The 25,283-nt window shown below is 27.9% G+C and overlaps 1 protein-coding gene across 24 annotated transcripts in view; it reads right to left on the bottom strand.

Moving 5' to 3' along the window:
* Positions 1-25,283, bottom strand: part of LOC122499867 (voltage-dependent calcium channel type A subunit alpha-1) — a 112,901-nt gene that overhangs the window by 16,649 nt on the left and 70,969 nt on the right. For 10 of the 24 annotated variants that reach the window (XM_043608412.1, XM_043608411.1, XM_043608425.1 and 7 more), the window contains 8 exons: positions 23,703-23,768; positions 20,678-20,794; positions 20,318-20,383; positions 16,653-16,744; positions 11,534-12,018; positions 11,341-11,445; positions 10,978-11,084; positions 8,575-8,631 (listed from right to left, as the gene is read on the bottom strand). In XM_043608412.1, coding sequence (XP_043464347.1) covers positions 8,575-8,631; positions 10,978-11,084; positions 11,341-11,445; positions 11,534-12,018; positions 16,653-16,744; positions 20,318-20,383; positions 20,678-20,794; positions 23,703-23,768 — 1,095 coding nt within the window. Of the gene's footprint in view, positions 1-8,574; positions 8,632-10,977; positions 11,085-11,340; positions 11,446-11,533; positions 12,019-16,652; positions 16,745-17,705; positions 17,798-20,317; positions 20,384-20,677; positions 20,795-23,702; positions 23,769-25,283 lie in introns of all 24 variants that reach the window. The other 14 variants (XM_043608416.1, XM_043608429.1, XM_043608423.1 and 11 more) reach the window with 4 other exon arrangements.

Below are 25,283 nucleotides of genomic sequence, written 5' to 3' on the forward strand. Positions count from 1 at the left end.
GACGAGTAAATTTATATCTTTAAGTTGTCAAAAAAAGATGTCTTTGAAATAAGGTAGAATTTAAAAATTTAACATAAGTGAAACATAATTAGAAAAGTTTAATTTCGTGAAATGTTGTCCTGGTGCCCACCAGGTATCCCTTGGCATAAAAATTCAGATCATAACAAAACTCACATAATTATCTTAAATAATACATTAAAGTGCAAGTAAATTTTATAAATAATTTAAATTCTTATTATTAATGCAGTTGATTTTTTTCATATGTGCTTTTAGTCACATGGTTTAAAATCAAATTTAACTTTTTAATTGTTTTTAATCGCGTAAAATTTGTAAATATCCCCATAGTATCTAAATTCGATTTTTCACCACTTCATCTAATAAAATAAAAAAAATTTTGGGCAATAATAAAAAAGTAAGATTTAATTCCACAAAAACTTTTTTTTACACGAAAGAATAATCCATTTAAAAAATGGAAAAAGTGCTGTGAACCACTGCAAAATCTATTTTGTGTAACTTCTTAACACAGATTGCAGATCAGGGGTATTGCTTAATATTGTATGAAAATTGTTGATTTACTATTAAACATTGATCGATTTTAAAGGTTTTTTGATTTATTTACATTAAATCATGTAAATCCAAGTAGTAGTACCTATTACTATCCACAAAAAATTATACCTTATCGTTTTTAGTTTTTTTAAAAACCTTAGATTTATTTAGTATTTTTTTATTATATTCTATTTTATTCAAATTTTTTACAATAAAAGTCTCACTACCTTTAAGAACTAAAATTATAATATGAAGCCTGCAACAACTCGAGCAGCAGCTTAAAATAAGGAGGTCCCAGTAAGAAACAAAGAATTAAACATTTTCAATTCTTATGAACTTCAGACCACATAATGCAAAAAAAAAAAAAAAATAAATAAAGGCAAGCCTTTATTCGAAAAAAATTAATAAATTTTTAGTTTAGTATGAACATATGTCTACTTTTATCCGAGATTCCATCATATTATTTACAGAAAAATTTAATACTGGTTAAAGAATAAACCATAACACTGTTTGGTGACCATAGCAATGCAATAGTTGCAGTCAGAGAATAATTTATTTTAGAACAACATTTTACTTTAAACTAATTAAGCAGTAGGAAAAACGTTAAGATTTTTAAAAGTAACTCAATGAATTAAAGTCATAAATTATTTAAACGTAATGTGTACGTAATGCTACTAAGTTGATCTCTTTGAAACAAAAAAATATTTTGCAGACTCAAGTATATAATATTAATGGTGCAAAGAATCGTCGAAATTATACATACAAAAGTGTTTTTAATGGACTTTTTAAAAATAGTTTTCCTTGTACTCAGTACCTATTTTTAAAATAATTTATTAATAAGAACTGAGTATAGAGAAAATATAAATAAAAAGAAAATCACTAGATGTATAAGATTTGCGAAGCCATGTAAATTCATATATAAATAAATATGTAAATATATGTAAATTTACACTAAAACTTTAGAAAATAGTTGAGGCATTCTAAAAGAAATAGAAAAACATAACTTATGCTTACTTACTTACATACTTACTAATGCTTACTTTCTGCTAACTATTACTAAAACTCTTTACCTATTAAACTTTCACGTAAAAATATTTCTAAGGACAAAATATGTGTGTCTAGGTACACATTAAAATTACATTTTAATTGTCATTTTTCTGATGGAATTCATAATAAATTCTACCTTGGGACCTCGATTTCATGATGCTTGTTTCTTTGCATGTTTACTTTTTAAATAGTAGGAGACAAATATATTTAAACATTTAAAAATATTTCTTTTAATCTTTCAGCAAATGTCTCACTGTTATTTCCTTTAATTTTTAAGTACTCTCGTGAAACTTTTGATGATAGAAATAAGAAAATTCGTTTACCATCATGTATGATATATACAATTTATAAATTCTGAAGAAAATGGTTATTAATATTTTTAATGTTCTATTCTCTTGACCCAAATTTTTCATAGGTCACGCATAAAATTAATTCATTAATAGAATACGATCATTTGTCTTCTTAAATACATTGGATTGACCGTTTTATGGCTGCTTTTTTATTAGAAAATTGAGGTCCCAGTATACTAGAAGTAGGGATATTTTTGAGGCAAAAGGCGTACTAAATTCTGAAATAGATTAATTTTTCTATTTTTCATAAAATTTCATGTACGAAAATGGGCTCTTATACAGAGCTAATACATTGACGCTTAGGTCTATTGCGTGCGTACTTACTAATTAATCTAATATTAGAAAGTTGTTCTATGGTGTAGTATTTTTGATTAATTTAAAATTATACTACATAGTTAAATAAAATGTAACACACCACCCTCACAACAAAGGATGTCTTGAAATGATTATAAATCTTAAATTCAAAAATCAATAATAATATTTAAGTTGACTGCTATATATTTAAGAGAAAATTATAAACGACATTTTTAACTGAAAATAACACAGTAAAAAAAAAGTCTGACTCCGTTTACACCTTAAATTCAGCCCATGTATTTCACATAAGTCTGTCCTTGTTTAACGGGGCTGACTCCGTTTACATCATAAATTCAGCCTCAAAAATAGGCTGAAAGTAAAACTTTTTTTTTAGTGTGAATTTATAAATAAAATTTTTAATAGTCAGTATTGGCCGCCTTCCTTGTTCTAATACATGATCTTTATGATCCTAATATTGGGAAATAGAAACCTGTCCTAAGAGAAACTTCTCACTGGGTTGTTATTTAATAATACATGTACGATATAAGAAAATAGGATCCATGAATATTTCACAACTGAAAAACAACCAAAAAGTCATTTAACAGAAAAATATTTAACATAATTCACATGCAACAGAATTGACATTTACCACAATTGTCATGTAACAGAATTGACATTTAACATACTTGCCATGCAACAAAATTGACATTTAACATAATTATTTTAGCGCGAATTTTTAAGTTGCCCAATCATTTTTTATTTTGAATTTTTTCATTGGTCAATTTAAAAATTCGCGCTTAAATAATTATGTAAAATGTCAATTTTCTTGCATGACAATTATGTTAAATGTCAATTCTGTTGCATGATAATTTTGTCGCATGACAGTTGTGTAAAATGTCAATTCTGTTGCATGAAAATTATGTTAAATGTCAATTCTGTTGCATGACAATTGTGTTGCATGACAATTGTGTTAAACATCAATTCCGTTGCAAGACAATAGACAATTATGTTAAATGGCAATTATGTTAAATGACTTTTTGGTTGTCTGTTAGTGGTGGAATATTCATGCGTCCCGCAAAAATAGGTATGACAATAATTATTAGATTACAGTTTTGAATTTATCACTGTAAAATCGTCTTCTAATATTCAATTAAAATTAAGAAGTATTTGATGAGAAAAATGAATTTATAAGAAAACAGTCTTACAAATAGCATTAAAGTATATTATGGATATTTCAAGATTTCTTTTGCTGCAAGGGGAAATAAATTGCACGCAATTCGTTGGATATGTGTCGTTTCCACACTTCACGTTAGTTTGCGCAGGTATGTCGTGCAACTTTTGTAAGGTTGAAATACAACGTTATGGTCAGTTTACAACATTCTTAATATGCCTCACAGCAACTTGGCCTTGTCGGATTAAGACAGCTGCAAAACTGCTGAGATTTTGCAATACAATCTTTCAAAAGTTACATGATATGCTTTTTGCAAGCTTGCGTGATATATGGAAATATATAAAAAACCTTATATAAATCGTTTTATACGTTATGTTATAAAGAAAAACTTTTTACATTCGGTACTTTATACTTGTGCTATTTTGTTGCTGGGATTATTGAATGTAGTGTTAATCTAGATTTCATTTCTAAATGTATTTAGGAAAAATCAAGCTCTAAGTATTGATTGTGTCTATACTATCAATTTGAATGTACTAAATAGTTAATGAAGTGAAACTTACTTTATTGTATCAGTTAATGTGCATGCAGCACTTCAATGAATGTTTCTTTATATTTACATGTAAAAATTTCAAAATTCAGTAAGTACATTTTGCAAAAATTTATAGATGTGTAATCGTTGACTTTATTAATACTTCATTAATTTGAAGACCGAGTGATAGAATCATTATTATTATTATTTTTATAGATATGTACTTGAGAAGATAAATAATAATTTGTTATATACTTATACAACAATGTAAAGACTTTTTTATTCATTTTATTTGTTTACTTCAGCTTCTCTTGCATAATAATGAAGCATATAGAATTAATTAACAGGTGTTTAAAAATATGTAAGTTGTTCTTTACAATAAAAGTGAATTTCACTCTACTAACATTTAAACTAAAAGTGTCAATTATTATTTAAAAAAGCAAATTATTTCTATTTATCAAAAAAATGTGAATTAATATATTTTTAAAAGCAAACTCATTTTTAAAAAATTGTTATGAAAATAAATTTGTTTTATTTAGACACAAGTCTTAAATTTTAATCTGTATAATTAATTAATTCCTGTACAATATGAAGTAATTCAAATTGGTGCAGGGTTTGTTACATTCCTCACAAAATTAAAGAAACAAAATACCTATAATGATTAAGCTTGTAAGGAAAAGTTTGAAACTGAAGATTTGTAAATTAACAAAATATGTTAATATTTTCATGATTTGTGAATATTTAAATTGAATAGTTCATTAAATTAACTATAAAATTTATTTTTACCGAAAAACGTTAAAAAATAAATAAGATAATAAAATGTATTGAAAGTTTACAAATGTTTACGATACTGCACAATAAAGATATAATTAATCTTAGGCATTATTATAATTACTCTTTTAAATTCAACAAATTTATTGTGAAACTTTACTGAAATTTTGTTAAAAAATTTTCAGGAAAGTTTTACGCTACATTTTCGCTTATATAATAGAGAAGTCGGAAATGTGATTTAAATGTTCAGGAAAGTTTTAAGACAAATTTTTAGGAAAATTTAACGATAAACATTTATTGAAGTGGGACATTAAATCTTTACACAATTTTCACTAAACTTTGCAAGTAAATTTTTCAAAGTTTGCAATTAAAACTTTAATAAATTTTTAGGAAAAGTTTCGGTACTGTCTGGGTTAGTAGAAGATAGACATATTGATTATTAACAAAATTATCTTTAAAACAAACCCAAAAACGTTAAAAAGTCTTTAATATTGTAGAAATAATGTAAATTTTAATATATTATTGCAAATTCAACTTCCTTTGTGATATCTTACTTAAGAATTAACAGAATCCTTTTGATTCAGGTTTATTTTTAGCTCTATCTTAATAACTTTAAATGTCTTACAGTCAATAAAATATTTAGTTATGTATAACAATTTAGAAAATACACCATTTTTTACAGTAATCAAAAAAGGATTTTCTACTTGATACGGATAGTGTACATATTCTACTAATACTAATGCTAATTAAAAGTTCTTTTTCTATTTTAATTATATAACTTAAAATACATAATTCTATACTATAATACTAATAAAAATTTCAGAAACCATTAAAAATTTTGTAAAAACTTAGGTTCGTGGTTTATGAAAAGCACATTTTAACTATAACTATTTAAGTGATCAAAGAATTATAAACTTCATAAGAGATCAGAATAATTAATTTATAACCCTTAGTGGAAATGGTTAGTGGTCTATTGATTGAAGCTCGATTTCCTTCTTCCTGTCAGACCGAGACATTATCAACAAAGAATTACATCAGAAATAGATGTCCTGGGAATAGATTTAATGGGCCAGCCCTTTATGAAATTTAGATAGGAATTCCTGATAAGAACTTGAAATTTGCAATACGATAGGAATCTTAATGGCCTAACTGAGAGGAAAATGTTTATGAACACTCTATAGTTCTTGAAAAAAGATCTCGAGATCGTAGTGCAAACAGAACAGAAATGTAGCAAGATCCCAGTGGAGATTAGTACGTTATGTATAAGACATTTAGGGCCAGTTTCATCAACACTGATTAAAAGTTAATCAATAATTAAATCTTCAATTAACCAATCAGAAGCCTTTAAACTGGCTTTAATCATTGATTAACTTTTAATCAGTGTTGATGAAACTGGTCCTTAATGTTTTAGGAACATTAACATAGAGGTTCATTAAAATTTTGGATATTACCGAAATTCTTGCCTGACGCGGTAACGTGAGAACATGAAGCTCGTGAGTACAATCTCTACTTCTGGGAGCACCCTTGATAAGAGATTGGCCCGATGTCCTCTTTCACCTGTTAGAATTGAAGAGCACCTCGAGCCAAGTCGGTAGACGATCTGATGATCTGGGATCGTGTCGCGAGGTATATATTAGCAACGCAAGGAGAACGAGTGGTGGGGGGAGCGAAGGCAGGCTGTGCAAGTTTCGTGCGCGATCGTTTACTCTTTTATTGCCTTCACGCTGTACGCGACTACGATGGTTCATTTCGACCATTAGGCGTTTAAAATGCTCAAAACTAGAATTGGCATACTGCACTGACCAAAACTCAGTGTGTCACTTTTAACTAGGACAAAACCCGTTGTATCAAATATTTGTTTTGATGTAGCATTTTTTCTGATATTTTTCTTTCTAGAGCACATAGAACATGTAAGTTGGTCTTCTCTTTCATCATTACCTCCGGAAAGAACATAGACTTCAAGTCCACAAAGATGACATTTGTGAACAACTGATGAATCTTTATCGTTGTCAATGACATTGTCAGCCTGCATATTTTCTAATTTCTGATCTTCAATGTTTTCAGTGTTAAGGTAGTTTCTCGGCTGCTACTCTTGTAAAAATTGATTTTTGGTAGATTTTCTTTAAATCTTGAGAAAATGTTTCTTCGGATACCCTTTAAATTTGGTGAAAATTTCAAAACCCTTTGCCATGTCAAATAACGAGATATTGTGGTTGACATTTTTTATTTTTAACATAATCGCATGTAAAAGTTAAAGTTTGAACTTGAATAACTCAAAATTGAGCATCGCAAAGGGTTTTGAAATTTTCTTCGGTTTCAATCGAAGAATAAACTTCTTCTGACAATAGCGAATCTCCTAATCCAAGTTTTTGAAGACAACCGAACATTGCATTATAGGAAATTGTGTTTGCAGTATGAAGAACTCCATTCAAATTGCCACAATTTCTTCATTTTACACTTATATATTTGTAATCTTATAGTGATTGATAAAACTGCTGAATATATACTAATTAACATGAATTATGGATTCGTATTACAAAGACAAAGTCTTTGAATCATAAGGCTAGGAAATGACAGAGACAGAAAAGAGGGAGATGACGTGCTACACTAAAACAAATATTTGATACAACGGGTTTTTTTTTGTTAAAAAAATCTGCAAAAATTTTTTCGTTGTAGTCTTCTTTAAATTATATTTCCAATAATTTGAATCTACTGTAGCAGGTATTGGAAACATCTGTAAACCATTTTCACATGAATTTAAAATTTCAATGAATCAGAAAATAATTAAATTAAGTGTTTAATTTTTTACTTAGAATATTTTAAATTGTGATTTAATTTTTCATATTTTAAATACTAAATTTATGCACTGGTCATCAAGTCAAGATTGCGCCTACACTTTGAAGTATACAAAAAAAATTAATTTTGTGTATTTTATATAAAATTTCTGGATCCAGTGGATTTAATCGCTGATGAATCTGAGTTTTGAAAAATGCGGTGAATATCAGAATAAACGTTAAAAATATTTAGCTGAAATAGCAAGACATTATTTACAGTAAAATTTTCTAGAATTTATTCTGTAATATTCACTACATTTTATAGAATTCAATCTCGTAAACGGTTGTAACTGGTCTAGAAAAGTTATAAATAACTAGAAAAATTAATTTTTTAGATGTATATCAATCGTAGTTTGAAATTAAGATTAAATATTCCAACCAGAGTTGAATTTGTTATATTTAAAAAAATGTGTCCAAAATATATTTATCTTTTTTAGTTCCATAAAGGTTACTCAAAATTATATTAAGTCTAATAATATATTATAGAAAGATAGATTTTGCAATCAAAGTACTGTATAACTACGCGTACTTCAGACAAATACTACCTACAAGAGTTTATGCTGCAAATTTCTGTTTCAAATAAAGATTTTTTCTTATCTATATATCCTGAATTATTTATGTTCAATATTTATTTATTCTTTAATATTTTGTTGAGTCATTAGATTTACTATTTGTGAATCCTTATTTTAGGAGAAAATTCATTTAGAATGAGTAAAAGAATGATATATATTTTTATGAAGACTTTAAAATGATATTCTACATTACTTTAATTCTTATACCCTTATTGTTATTCTTAAACCTGCGTTATATATTGGCGTAAATACTAAGTTTAATTAAGCATAAAGATTAGATTTATAAAAAAATTTTCTTTCACTAAAATATGTATATAAATATAATTTCAGCTCTGATTGTAATAAGGATGCTATGTAGGATTTTAGCAGATATTAAAAACTAAAATTATAATATAGAAATTATTTTAAATGAAATGATAAAAAAATATATGTAAATGTTATGATAAAATATAAGTACTACCGCCTGGGCTGCAGGGTATTGCCCGGCACTATCGTTATCGATAAGATCGTTATCAATCTGTAAAATAAAGAGAGAAATAAAAATAAGACTTAGAGTTTGAAGATCCTTCTGTAGAGCTTGCATAAATAACCCAATATTAAAGTTGAATAAAAACATGTCTAAAATTAAAAATAAGTTCAATTTAATTTAATCTGAAATTAATTCTAAAACTTTACTAACATAAAAAAGTGTTCCAATTTTGACTATCATGAAATTGAATAAATAGGCTAATCAATATTTATCCAAGTTTCATTACAGTAATCAAATACTAAGGATGACGAAGTAATACACAGAGCAGTCGTCTAGTCTAATAGAAATTTAGTCTCAATTTACAAGACCCTATAAAATAGAAATATATTTTATTCTAATAATTTATGATTCTAATTGTATATCAGTAAAAAAGGACGAAAAATAATTAATGAACATCGTGTAAATAATTATCTATCGATTATTCATCGGAGAAAATAATTTTTATTATAACAATAAATAATATATATTCTCCAGATTTCTCGTCCTTTTTGCGCTAAACTTAAAGCTGCTTTTTTAAAATAAAGTTAAAACTGAATATTTGCCTTTGTTCTTTACCTTTAAAATTCTTCCATAATAAACAATAACCTGATTATAATTCAGTTGGATGGAAAACTTTCAGATTTTTGGAAATTAACCTTAAAGATTTTTAAACTTTGTTATTTTTTAAATATCAGATTGTCGATAAATGGAAATATCAGCAAAATCAATATTGGAAACAGGATTGCGGGACAAATAATTACTTATTTAACATTAAAAATTGTTTTAAACTAATTTGTTTAAACAAATTATTACAAATAAATTTAAAATTGTTAACTTTTTAAAAAAATAACTGAAGAAACATGCATAACTTTTTACAAATTTTCACTCTATTTATTGTAAATAATTTATTAACAAAAATGCACTCTGATGAGCCCATGCTAAAACAGTTGTAATTATCAGCAAGTCAATATTGTCAAACACGACTGCGGAACAAATAATTAATTTTAATGTTAAAAATTGTTAAAAAAATAATTTGTTTAATAAATTGTTATAAACAAATGAAAAAAGGTGTTTATAACATTTTGTCCAAACAAATAATTTTTCAATAGCTTTTAACGTCAAAAGTAATAATTTGGACGGCAGTCCTGTTTTTAATATTGATTTTACGAATATTTTCATTTTTTTAACCTGAACTTAGGTGGATGCATCGTTTACACTTTTGATTAACAAATTATTTACAACAAATAGAGTGAGAATTTTTTAAAAAGGCACACATATTTTTTTTACGTAAAATTAAGTAGCGAGGTTAATGTTTAAAAATTTATCAATTTTTTTTTCATTTCTTTATAAGAATTTGTTTAAACATATTATTTTTTAAACAATTTTTAAAGTCAAAAGTAATTATTTGTCCTACAGTCCTATTTCCAATATTGCCTTTGCTGATATTTCTATTAGTTTAAGCATGGGCGTTAATGGATTCAGGGGAAGGGTTATAATCTAAACGAAATGTTTAAAGAGGACCCAAATGAAATCTTAAATTATCAACTTTAAGGCCCAGAACTGAAAGATGATTAACAATCGATAGGGAGGTTATTATAAAAATCGATTTCCATATAACTAGGTTGACTTAGAATTTGTTACTTAGAGGTTCTGAACTTACTTATAACATACCGAAAATTAGATTTAGAAAATTCCAACTAACAGATTTAAAATTTTCAAAATTAGTAATTTATACCTAAATATTTTGGACGCTATTTTGAACTTTTTAAATCTAACTGTTAGCTTATCATTAACAACCATAGAAACATCCTAGTAACAAATCCCAAGCAAATCCAATTATGGAAATCGATTTTTTTCATAACCTTTCTATTTAATCAATTTTGACTATTTGAGATAGAGATTTCCTGATAAAAATAAAATAAAATTTAAAAATATGTCAAGCCCTTTTCACACACCAGTTTATTAGACTGATAAATTCTGAGTTGGCGCTGACGTCGAAGTAATCAATGTTGAGTTTTATATAATTTTTAAATATTATCACTGTTTTTATTTAAACATAATTCATTTTCTCTTGAATTTTATCTTTTTTCATAAAAAACTAAAATTTTTATATGTGCTATTAAATTTTTGCGTTCAAAGATTTACTTTTTAAAAAACTGTTATGTATTACGCACAAATTTTTCCTTTCCAAAATATTTAAAATTGAACAAAGGCATATATTCAGATTAAAGAAAGGATAAGTAATGCATATTGGTACAATTAACTTGTTACTATTTTTTCAAATAAAAATATATTGGACCATATTATTCACATGTTTTACACACAATATTTGCAGCAGACATTTGCATAACTTACTTGACCACCAGTTCCTTCTATTTGACCAAACCTTGTTGTTCGCCAACTTTCAAGAATCAGTAGACCACTGTATATTTTGCCAACAGTAAGCTTGCTTTTATTTAGTTCTGCAATCAGAAAGAAAAGAGTGTGTCTTCACTTTTTTGTGTTTAATCATTAATAACTGTCGTCAGTAAGGAATTTATTTTTAAATGATTACAATTTTGTAATTTCTTATCAATCAAGACTTCTTTTTGCCCCGACCTTGTACAATGCATGTTATTTGCTATATTATATCGTTACAAATTGCAACACTTGTTCATGTCGTTGGTTATATGCAAGTGTCATGTGTAACAATAGAAACATTTTAAATTCAAATATTACCTTCGGTTCTAGGTATCAATAGGTCCAACATCTTCTTAGCCTGCAATGGCCAAATATTTTTTATGGTTTCCCTAAGCTCATCATCTGCTTGGTCCATCTCAGATGCTGCAACAACAAATTACACACAAACATTGACGTCTAATAATATTTTCGAAACCGTTTAAATTTTGTTAAAATATATAATATGACTCACCATTTCTCATCTTGATGCTAAGATTTTCTCTAATCAAGGCAAACAATGTTGTAGTAAAATTAACTTTCCCATCCACGTCGACTGGCATATTCATTCTGATGAGCTTCTTATAGGCAAGCCTATTTGGACACTTATTTCCAAATCCCAATGGAGGATCCATATTCTTGAGCATGTCGTACATTTCAGAATAGTGAATTTTCCCAGTTGCATTTGGATCATATTCCGCCCATATTCTAACAAATTCGTCCAGATGATGAGCTCCCAAAATTGAAGAATCACGAGTGAGGTAGTCAAAGTTATCCATAATGACAGCGACAAACAAATTTAACATGAGAAAAGAGCAGAAGAAAATGAATGATACGAAGTAAGCGTAAGCAAGATTTGATCCACATGTTTCCCCATCACCCTTCTTGGCGTTGGCATCACAAGGACGATCTTTCACACATGCCAACATTATATTTGGCCATGCTTCACCAGTAGCACATCTATAATAGTGACAGAAATTTCACATTATTATGATTGTGATATTAATACATTTCTTAAGTTTATGGATTTCTTATTTCTTATAGTAATCAATTCAATTTTATATAATTATACGCCTAAAAACAAATTACGAATTTTTCAATTTTACTTTGAAAAATAATTAGATTTAAGATTTATTTATTGAATTTGTAATCTATTGCTTGCAATGGTTTAATATTGTACACGGAAAAAAATCAGCCTAATAATGCATAGAGTCTATTGGTTCGATTTTCACATGAGCCCATTTTGCAAATATCACACAGGAGTTTACTAAAAATGCATGGCTCGTGTGACTTTTGCTACAGCACCATGCGAAAATAGGATGGATTCCAAGCTAATCACGCATGGTAGTGTGCGTGCAATATACGCAACAGACGCTCATGTGTTTTTAGCCCAGTATTTTTTTCCGTGTAGAAGAATTAAATTTAAAATACCTGTACAATATTGCTCTGATCGAAGACACCACGAACTTTTCAAAAGAGCTTTTTATTTTAATAGAATTTGCTTTAAGGTTAAAATAATTTTGGAAGGAAATTCAATATATACTAAATGACACTAAGTAGAATTTAGTTTACATTTTTCAAAAATTTAAGGATGTTATTCTAATTTAGAGCAGTTACTGTTTTCACTAAATAAAGTAACTCTTTAAGATACTACAAAAACTTCCTTTACTATATAAATATGCTTTTTCACAAGGAAGCGTCTACATTACATTCAACGATGCAATATTGTAGAAAATGCTGCTGAATTACCATTAAGCATAAACTACCTTAAACTACACTACTATCATTATTACGGCTAAAATTTTATGAATTCTCCTTCATTTTTTAATATTTATCTTTAAAACAACCTATAATATTACTAAAAATACTTATTATTTCAAATAACATGTTAAAGGTAATAATTACTCGTTGATTCAAAGTGATCATTTCCTTTAATGATGAAAATCATTACATTAATATTTTTAACTTGCAACAATTATCAGACTATACGAAATTTCCAATATCCAACGTTTTTGCTGGATTTAAATGAGGATTGAAAGTACTTGAAATTGAAATGAAGATAATTTTAGTATCTTCGTTTTAAAAGAACAAAACACTTGAGAAATGTTTATTTGCTTGCAAAATATGTTTAAGAATTTTAATTTAAAATCCAAAGCTTTGTTATATTAAAGTATATTCAAAACCTCACTTACACCAAGCAAGAAGCAAGAATATTATGAAAAGTTGTAAAAGTCAGAAATTTTGTTGGTTGTATTAGATAATACAAGTAGATTTTTATTTAATAAAATTATCTACGCTAGAAATTATTTACGCAAAATTTATTAAATTTTTCCTATGATTTCTGAAAATACTTTAAATTTATTATTTGTGATATATTTGTAAGTATTGATACCTCCATGATAAAACAATTTCGGTTGGTCGTCCAAAACAACCGAACTATAATTTCTCCTAACAATTTCATATTTTATACATTTTTTTATTTAAAATATAACATTTGCAATGAATTCTAAACATAATTTCCAATCAGACGAATCTTATAGATTTGAAATATACATATAAATTTTTACGTTAGATAAGTCTTGGACAATGTTTTTTTTTAAGTTTCAAGTTTGTAATAGATCCAAAATAAGTAAATCACAAATCGTTTTTGCCTGCATTTTATGAAAATCTACATAATTTCTATAATATTGGAGGTTACTGATTTTTCCATTTTTAAATTAATATCCTCAAAGTTTTCCTTATAAAAATACAGTCATTTATTATTTTAAAATCACTGAGAACATACTTCAAGCTGCAATTGTTTTAAAGAATTTTTAATAACCATTACAAATTTTTAATTTTTAGCAATTACGTTATTTCATATTTAAACTTTAGAGTTTAGACTTTAATTTAAAAAAAAAGTTCATTTAATTAATGTCATTCGCTTTGAAGTAATAATGAGTCGTAAATAAAATGACCAAAAATTTCAACACATTATTAATTCCAAAATAACAAAAAATAGCATGTCTGCTGAAATAAAAAAATTCATATCAAATATCTTTCGATTCTTTAGAAAATGGCCCAAAGTAGAAGTCGCTGCCAGTTTTACACTTGGATAATGTTACTTCCCAGTGGGCACAGGGACGTCTTAAAGACGTCCCTTTTTGTCCGCGGACATTCGGAGACAATCATAGTAATGTCTCGGAGTCATCAAAAAGACAACTAAAAGACTTTTTTAAAGTGTTTTGGACGTCTAAAAGACATAAAAGGGACGTCTTTTGGACATCCTTTTCACATCCCTTCAAGATCATAGATAGACATTTATTTTATAACATTTTCTAAGTTGAAACTCAGTAATATTGTATTAAATCTATTTGAAGTTTAATTTTACGTTTTCTAAATATACAGAAATTTATGAAAATTTTTCAAAAGTTGAGTGAAAAAGATATCTTAAAGACATCTAATGACCAAGACATAGAACATTTATAGGACGTCTTTAAGACGTCCTCAAAAAGACATCCTTAGGACGTCTTTTAAACAAGTGTGCCCACTATGGTTTTGTTACGCTGCTGACCAGTTTTTGTTCTGTGACTTTCCAAAATATAGGTGAGCATCTCACCGAAGTACAACTATTCGACAGTAACGCGCCCAAAAGTATAGCCCAGTAAAAAAAGTACACTGGAACCCCGCTCGTGCAAAGGCTCAATCTTTTTTACGTCCACCGAATACAGTCCTCTTTTAGCATTAGAATTATGATCACATGAACAGCGAGTACACATAAATTGAAAGTACAATTGAGGGCGTGGAACGGATAACTGCCTGTATAGCGCATGGTCGAAAGGGACTATACCAGTCAGACAATGGTGAGTGCCTCTAGGCCTCTCACTGATGTCTGACTGGTATAGGGTATAGTCCCTTTCGACCATGCGTTGCAGGCAGTTATCCGTTCCATGTATGAATCAGTGAAGTCGGTAGAGTAGATTCCTGTTACTCCATTTAAGCTTGTTCTTTTTCATTGATTCATATGGTAAATGCAATTTCCTCTGTCAAATGATGACGCTTAATCGAACTGTCAAAAACGAACCTAGTTTTTTGTCATTATTAAACATTTTGTCTTGTACTACGACACAAGTGAGTAATCGTATAACTTTTTGCTTCCGAACTATTTATAAGGTGTTGAAGGGGATTCCTTGTAGAATAAATTTATCACAAAACTGTATTATTATATTAATATTTAATCAAATAATGAATTTTTTAGTGAAAACTTGCATTCTCTTTTCTTTTTCAAATTTATTAATCATGTATAGATGCATATTTCAGCATGGTCCAAAATTACAAAAAAAAAGGTTCCTTAACAAACATGATCGGAAGAGGCCATGCTGGCTATGTGCTACTCCGACTGCAGCTGCTGCCCATGGCATTCCACAAACCACATTGGAAGGTTATTATTTTTTTACACGTTGTATTTCAATCACAGAATAGCCACGAATTTTTTCACGGTGAAATTATCGTTCATAGTATACAAAAAAAATTTTATTACGCTAGGGTCCTTACTCTTCCCCATATTCCCCTACTCTGTTCGTGTGATCATAATGTTTTAATATGAGAAAAAAAATTTTTAATTTTGATTTGTATACAATATTTTGTATAAATCCTCTTTTGAATTTCCGTGCAAAATTTGATTAAGATTTTCATTTAAAATTTGTAGGAAATACGTTGCGCGGAAGTATTGCAGTAATTTTCATTATATCAACTTGCAAGCAACATTGTCTGTCAATATTGAGACAATCTTGAAACAGTAATGTTTCTTTTAAGTACAAAATATTTAACACTATCCGAAAATAATTGGTAATATTGCTGTAACAATGTTTTAATATTGCCAGGCACTCTCGCAAAAGTCTTGATAATAAACTTTACCCCAGTAGCACGTAATATTACAGCAATATTGAGAACACTGTCTTAACATTACCAATATTGCCTCAATGTTTCTGGAATGTTCCCAACATTACGTGCTACTGGGGTAGGGTAATGTTCCAATGCAATATTGGTAATATTACCAGACAAAATTGACGCAAATTTGTTGATATAATTATGTTGTGCTATTTGGGAGTTCAAATTAAGGCGACACTTTTAATAAATAATTAGATTTGTAATCTATCGTAAAAAGTAGCAAAGTCGGCCAATAATAAAGAAAGTATTTTAAAGATCTATTTTCATTTGTTACTTCAATTATGGAGGCATATTTAGCAATAACAGTTATCTATGGGAAAAATTAAGGAAATATATTTTCTCTCTCTCTCTGTAACTGTAAAAAATATTTTGTAACATCCATTTTCTAGTTGTTAATTCATGTAGTGACAGTATTATTATTATTATTATTATTATTATTTTCATGGTCTACAACAAATTTTTCTAAAAAATTTAATAATATTGGCCTACTTTACCCTACTGTAACTGTAACTAGTTTCATACTAATTTTGTTTCTCAGCATTATTTTTTAAAATTTATTAAAAAAGAGTTCCAATAATAAAAAATTATACTTATATTTATAAAACTTTGAGAACAAATTAATTGAAATTGTAACAGATATAAATAGTTGACAGGCTTTTACTTACCTAAAAAGTAGCATCAGACCTTGAATGAAGCTTTGGAAATTGTTGTGCTTGTTAATCGAAAACTTCTCGTCCAAGGCGATGTTGCCAAATACCTGAATTGTATCAGGCAGATAGCCATTGCAAAAACAGAGCGAAAGCACCATTAACGAATCAGTCTCTAAGAATAATTTTTATTTATCATATATATATATTTTATAAGGTATAGAATATCCAACAATGCTATTTTTAATTCGACAATGTAACAATTAAATACTGAATTCATTATAATAAAAAAAATTAGTAAAATACAATGTTAAATAAAGTAATTTATCTGGCACTTCTTTTATAAACGTGATCAATATTCAATTTTTCACATCATATGTCATTTCATTATTTTATAAGATAAATTTTGACTTTCAGTCACATCAAAATATTTTTTTATATTTTATACAGGAAAATATGAATCTTGATCACAATTAATAAAAAGTAAAAAACGTGAGAGGTAAATAATCTCTAAAATTTATTACAATCTAAATTATAGGTTCATGAGTCGCAGCGTTGGACATTCTAGGAAGAAAATCATGTGCTTTCTTTTCTGCTGAGCCATAAAGTCACAAGACAATTTAACTAAATAATCTATAAAATATCTACAATACTTGAGACTATCCTAAGTAATATAATGCCTAAAATACGCCAGCTATTATTAAAAATGACTACAAGTCTAGGGAAGCGCATATAACCTAGACAATTTACAAATATTTTCTGCTGAAATTAATAAATAAAAATGTTAGTACCTTTTTAAACTAATAATAATGTCGAGCAGCCTTATTTCTGGCAGAATTAATTTACTCTTGCCTAAACTAGCATACAGATAATAACTTATAATTACAAATATATTACCATAAGTAAAAGAATCTTATTTGATGATCTAATTTATATAAACTTTCTTTTCTTGGGCTTTAAAGTGTAAATGAAAGATTATTTTGATTTTTAACATATTGTTGCGTGGTGAACTTCGATCAAACGAAATTTGTAACTTTCTCTAACACTTCAGAATCAAGCTGCTCGACTTACCGAAACAGTAACATAAGACCGCCAAAAAAGGATTGAAAGTTGTTGTGTTTTTCAATAGCCATTTCTGGATCGTTTGCCAAATTTCCAAAAACCTATCAATAAAATGTTGTAAGTGTGTGCAATATCTCTTTTATTAATAATTATGTCGAAAATAATTAGCAGTCTCAGTCTGTCGACTAAAGACGCACCTATGATACATGAACTCGTTATATTGTAAGTTGTTCCTGGCATAATAGGATTGGTCAGGACATAACGCAAGTTTAGTTAATGTATACTTTTATTACCCGACTCAAAATATTAATTTGTAATGTTAACTGCAACCTTTAACTATATTTAATAAAAGTTGTTAAAATCACGTCAAGTAATTCACTCTAATGATTTGATTTAAAAGTTGCAGACTGGCATAGGCGATTACATCTTCTGATGATCTAATTTTCTGCGTTAATAAAGTTCCGAGGTTACAACGATGTCATCGAGGTAAGAAAATACACTAGATGCTAGTTCAATAGGAATTACTAGGTCGATTAATCGTTGGAATGTTGCAGGTGCTGATTGTAATCAAAATGGCATGACTATAAATTCGAAGAGTCCCAAAGAGTAATGAATGGCTGTAAAAGGTGAAATTACTTCTGTCAGCTTAACTTGTCAATAGCTGTTTATTAGGTCAAGAGTAGATATTGGATTTGCCTCTTTTTTGGAAACTTTATAAAGTTTTTGAAAGTTGATGCAAAACCTTAACTTAAAATTCTTCCTTTTTATTAAAACAACAGGTGAGTTTCATGTACTAGATGATTTTTAATAACCTTTTGTTAGAATTAAGAAGTAAAACTTTTCGAGTTAAACATAAACACTAATATAGAGTTAATTTAATTTAATCACTCCTTATTTTTACCATGAGTGAAAAGGGGATGTAGGGCCATCATCTTCCGCGCATAGTCACGTAAGTTCTTCAGCTTTTGCGAGGGTAGTATTGAAAAAAGTATCTTACGGCAGTGTAAAGAAGTGAGTGATTGTAAAGAGGAAACTATTAAATACGAAGATTTAGTTGAAGTTGATGCCAATATTTTGTTATTGGTATTTATTTATTTTTTTTTTTTTTTTTTTTTTTTGCTTAGAGACTTTTGGGAAATCTGCCTACAGATACCTTGGATTCCGCACTCCAAGGTTATGTGGGGTTGGTACAATAAAACAGAAGGAGATATTAAAAAAAAAAAAAGATAAATAAATAAATGTTATAATAAATTTTATAAACTGGCGACCTACTACCAGCCCGACCCACTAAAACCTGTTCACATACATTTATTGAAGTTGCTACCATCGACAATTCGACGAAAGAGGGACTATGACAATAATAAATTAAGCAAATATGAAAATTTGCTTTAAATATAATAATAGGTAGTATTTCATTAGGAAAAATGAGAAAAATATTTTATATTTTAAAAAAGAAGATTTAAAAATATTTGAAACTATAGATATAAAAGTCTATGATTGGGTTTTGAAAGGAACGCTTGGTGTTCTTAGTTTGATGAAATCTTCTATTCTTGCTAAATGTGTATAGTTACATTTTTTGAAATTTGAAATTGTTCTTTTAAGACTTCTTAACATACACAATATGCCATGTAAAACCTTCTTGATCAATTATTATATTCTAAAATTTATGAGCAAAATTTTTTTTTAAATTCCAATTTTAGGGTTAAAAAAATTATAAAACCTCTTAAATACCTATCTTCGAATGTAATTATTTTGACAAGTTGAATACTACTCTGATAAAGATCTCTGTACAAGATCATTAAAGGATCCTTTAAAGGTTCGGTGCAATTTCTTTTAGAAATCTTTTACAAAAAACTTAAAATACAATAATATATTGATGAAAAGTAAATCAAAGTCAATGATTCAAATTTGACTTTACACACAGTTGAATTGAGAGTAAAAATAAAATGTTTAGAATTTTATTTAGAACTTTTAAACGCGAGTAAAATTTTTCGAGTTATTTAAGAAAAGTTGGAATCAAAAACTGTATTTTAAGCTTTGAGTTAACTATACCTGAAAAATCTTGTACGAATTCATATTTGCGTTCTTGTTATTTTAATACTCTTGTAAGTATTAACTACTATATACGATTTAATTTTGTCGGTAACATATTATTATTAAAGTTAGTAAAAGTTAGTTACTACACTTAGTTGCATGAAGAAAAATAAGTTTTCCATATATAGAAGACAAATTTTTATCTATGTCAGATAATAATTAAATTTCAGAGCAAAAAATTAGCTGTGAAATGTAATTATTAATTTATTAACTAACAATAATTGATATCCAAATCATAGTAATTAAGTTAGTCAAGATGGCTAAAAAGTAGATAAAGTGGATAATATTTTTATCTGTTTATATAAACCTCAATGGGGTCATTCACAAACTACGTCACGCTTTTTCGGACTGATTTCGGACCCCCCCCCTTCGTCACACACAGCTTGACACCCCCCCCCCTATAAGTGTGACGAAGTTTGTGAACGACCCCAATATGGTATTCTTCTGAAGAATACCATAAGATTTAGAATTTTAAATAATTTAGAATAAAAATTTTAAATAATTTTATTTATCTCGAGAAAACGTACCTGCATTCCAATAATTGCATAGATGAAGAACAACATTGCAATCAGTAAACAAACGTATGGTAATGCCTGAAAAATAAAATAAAAAAGTATTGTGAAATATGATAAAATGAATAATTTATATTTGAGCAAATCAAATCATCTTGAAATTTTCAAATAGTTACGCATAATTTATTTCTTTATGAATAAGGAGAAAATATAATCAAAAAAAGTTAACAACTCTTATCTTCTGGAACTATTCCCAATAAGTGGGATATTCATTATCAGCAATTTGTAAATACTATTATTTTAGAAATTGACAAGGGTATGAAAACTAGGTAAACCAAATAAAATTCATGATTTGCAGTATATCCATATATTTACCTTAAAAGATTGAACGAAGGTCCACAACAAAATTCGTATTGTGTAGCCCTGCCTGAGTAGTTTTATAAGCCTCGCAGCACGAAATAACCTTAGGAATCCCACATTGATGAAATTCTCCTGCAGAGAACAGAGAAAATTGCACTTTAATTAAACAGAGTAAAAAATTGTTCCATTTTAATGATCTGGAACTTCGTGCGTGCAACGTATCTATTTTGCTTACAAGAAGAGCAGAATTACAAAATGTTCTAATTGTTGCTTTGAAACTGATCGTATGCACGAACGAAGCTATAAAGAATTCCTTTTGTTTTTAATCCAGTATAATACAACTATTTCTAAATGAAATGAAACATTCATTTCATCATCTGTATATGAGAACTTAAAAGCATGGTATCAAAAGAGAATTCAGGTGCATGCTTTTGAATCTAGTTCTTCAAATTTCTATTTCCGTTCTAAATAAAAAATGGTCAAATTAATTTTGTAATATTACAAGCATACCATAATTCTGAATTCTCTTTATAAACGTTTCATTTGCGGTAATTCTAGACTCAATCTATAGAGCAAACACAAGGTACTTTCAAAAATAACTTTGTAGTATAGATTAATAACTCAAACTTCACTTTAAAACAACGAAACATCTATTAAGTCTTACTCTTAGGGTTGTGTCAAGATTTACAGTAAAAATTATGCACAGCAACTTGTTCTATCTAAAATCTAAATTGTATTTAGCAGTATAGTAACTGATAATAACATTTAATGACTTAAGGATTATAATAGTAAAAGGTTAAAATTATGAAATCAGCTAAACATTAAAATGTCAAAGAACTACTATAAAATAGCTCAAACTTCATTCTGTTAATACTACTCTATTTGTAAAATACAAATCTTATGTAAATGTAGCTAATTCAGTATGTAGGTTGAAATTATCACTTGATTGGAAACTTACGCCTTTTGACCTAAATTTTAATTTTTCATTTGTTTTTGTCATATTTTTAAATATAGTCATAACACTGTTCGAGCTATACTAAGTTACTTAAAAATCAGTATAATCTAATTTTTTTCTTGACTATTTTAAAGAATTCTAGAAAACTTGTAATATTTCCAATATAAAGTAAAATTTTTAACTTAGTTTATAATTTTTTATGGAAAATTTAACCTTCAAGCCTAATGCGATGTAATATTTTCTAGAAAGAAAATTAAAAATAGTTTTATAAATATTTTAAATTCTACTTAATCGTTGCTGACTCTTTAAATACATGAATATTCAAGAGATGTTTTACAATTCAAAATAACTTTTTGTTTGGATATTTTGTGCATGCCCATGAATCAAAGAACCTAAGTATTCATTTGTTAATGTTTTAATGTTAATGTTTTTCACGAGATTCTCGTTTTCTTGATTATAATCATCTTCAAATAGGTCCTTTTTATAAACTTAATTCGTTAAATAAAATTTTGCACGTTGCCTCACTTATTTTTCTTAAAATATAAAGTCAACTTTTATATAATAAATTTTGTAATTTTGGTTCCTTACCAAAAAACAAAAATGCTTTTACAGTAAAGTCTTTAACGTCCTAGTGGTTTTAATAAATAACATAAATAATAATAACGTAAGTAATAAAAATGCTTTTATTACTGTTCGCCAAGTTCTTAAAATGTAAGCAAACTTTTACCTCGATACTTGTACTTGTTAAATTTTAGGGATTTTTTATAGTCACTGTGTTTTATAGTATTAATAGTATTATAGGTATTATAAGATGTATCCATTGTAAATTTTTAAGAAATTGTTTTACAATGACGAAATAATGAACAGAATTTTATACGTTTGTATATATGTGAAAGCTGTGTAATTGTTTAATGATGCGTCTTTATCATTAAAAGCCAAGCGTAATATAAATTATATAAAAACAAAAGTCGATTGATTTATATAGTTTATTATTAATTTTATTGAATTTGTAAAATCTCCTTATAGGGATTTTCTCTCGCTTTGTTCTTTTTATTTGAAAAAACTCAAAAATTTTAATGCTTATAAGTAACTGAAATTGTGAAAATAAAAAATTAGGGGAAAATGGCCATCATTGAACAGAGTTTTTTAAAGTCCTGGTATTAATTCAATTTTACCAATTTTGATCACATTCTCGAATCAATGTAAAACTAAAAATACTCCTTCAGGTAATATACAACGTTATAAGCCCAATTTATTATAATTAAATAATTATTTATCGTTTTTGGAAGCTGAAACACTCGTCTTATTTTAAAGGCCCTGTGTTTACATTGAACCACCTCTATTAAAACGCAAGAACTTTCTTCAAAATAGAATTTTTAATTTTTGTGCTGTATTTTTACATTTTGTAAATAAACTTGTTTTACACATAATCAGTAAAACAGATAACTTTTGGGCCAGGGATACCATTCTAGTGATAATTGAAAATACGTTGTGCATTCGTGTGTTTCAATGTAGCCTGGCTCACTGAGTAAACATGCCATTCACAATTACAATTCACAAAGATTGTTTATCATTTTATATAAGATTTAAAAATCTTTATTACATCGGAATATTGTAGTTGACACCAAAAGCGAATTAAATCACAAGTTAACTTATTTTTAAAACCTTCTGTTTCAATAAAAAAGTCATTATGTTTCCACCAGTTTTTTTCTTTAGTAAGTAAAAAACAGTTTTATCATTTTTTCTTTGTAAATATTTAACGACGTGTCGAAAACTTTCGGACATAATCCGTTTGGGTAAAACTATTTTATATAAGAAAATATTCCATTCAGTCGTTTATCAGAAAACTGAAGTGGTTCAATGAAGGCTACTCTCCCCAATATCTACTATTTTGTAAAAGCAGATTTTTCTATTGACAATTATTTTCAAACTCTACTCTTAAATGTTTAACATGTAAATTGAATTATAAAAATGAAAAATACATTCTGTTAATCTTTGTTCAAACATTTTAAGGTAAGAGAATGAAAATAATGCTTGAGAAAGCAATTGCCAGCGAAATTTTTATTTATAAAATGTTAACTTTACCTTACATTTTTTCGTATGCATATCGATATTTGTGCACTTCACATTGAAGAGTGCAGATAGTTTTGCCTAAAAAAAGATTATCATTTAATATTTTTCATAAATTAATATTTAACCTTCCTGAGTTAGTTCTTTACTATAGAAGTCCTTTATTAATAATTAAATTGCAGTTTCCTAATATCGCCATAATTGGCTCAAAAATTAATGTACGACGTTGGGAAGCTTGAACTATACTTTTAATGTCAACTTCTGGTGTATAATTTTAAATCCTTTTTCGAGTCTAGTTTATTTTTTACTCCAAGCCAATTAAAATGGCAATGATTTCAATTTAGTGGTTCAGTTCTTATTGCTTCGCCAGTAACTTCCACTGATTTCTGTATTTCCGAACGGAATTCTCACAAATGTCGCACGAATGAATGTTTCAAAACTCTTTGATTAAAGTTTATCCTCATACTTTGTGTGACGTGTGATACCGAGCATCTTAAAGGACTCATCCTCTATTTGATGGCTGCCGTTTTGTTCAAATACAGTAATCGGCTATGCCATTAAATAAGCGACACTTAATGGAGCTTCAACTCTTTTAGGATGGACAATATCACCCAACAAATAAACTCAAATAGCATTTAGTAAATGTTATTAGTCAGTCATTGCATGTTAGTTTCTCCAGGGTTACCTGATTTTTACTCTCTATTATATTTACATTATTCTGGTATACAAATCAAAATATAGAAAATTCTCTTAGATAAAGACGCATTATTGTGACTGCAGAGTAGAACTTTTATTGTTTGTGTTGAGTTACTGTTGAAAACTGTGCAATATAAATACAGAATGCGAAAACTGACATACACATATCAATATTTTTAATAGTTATATTATTTTCTTTCTTTATTCTGAATAACAGTCGATCATTCCAACAAACCCGTCAAAGCAGAAAGAAGTAGAGTTTTTCACGGAACTTTTCTAATTTTTCTTCGCTACTACAAATTCTGCATAATTTATAGTTGGGGACAATAGCTTTTATTTCGAAAAACATCAAATCTCTGAAAATTATTTTCTAAGCTAGTTATGAACATCCATAAAAAATTTTTAATTTGAAGAGACCAAATAATTTTTGATATATTTAATTATTTTTTATATATAGCGGGTTAGGTACCATTTCAAGAATTCGTTATAAACGGTACAATTTAAGAATATTGTTGTAAAACATACCATTTCGAAGAAGTTTTCTTTTTCCAAGATTATCAATACTGATGCTAGAAATAAAATAAGATGTAACGATAGGCTATAATATAGCAAATAGCATACATTGTACAGCACAGCCAACGTAGTCGCGCACAGCGTGAAGGCAAAGAGAGAGTAGCGACTGCGCACGAAACTTGCGCCGCCTGCCTTCGTCCCCACTACTCGCTCTCTTCGTGCCGCTAAAGAGCGAACCTTTTAAACGTCGCTGCGCGATCGCGATTCCGGGGAGTCTCGTTTGAGCCTTCTTCGAATATACATGTGTTATAACTGTAATTAACTAATATTTAAGTGCTTTTAACTAATTTTGTGTTTGTTCAGTGTATTTGCATGTAGTTTTTTAAC

This window comes from Leptopilina heterotoma, unplaced genomic scaffold, assembly GCF_015476425.1.
Source record: "Leptopilina heterotoma isolate Lh14 unplaced genomic scaffold, ASM1547642v1 Lhet_177, whole genome shotgun sequence".
NCBI classification, from domain to species: Eukaryota; Metazoa; Arthropoda; class Insecta; order Hymenoptera; family Figitidae; genus Leptopilina; species Leptopilina heterotoma.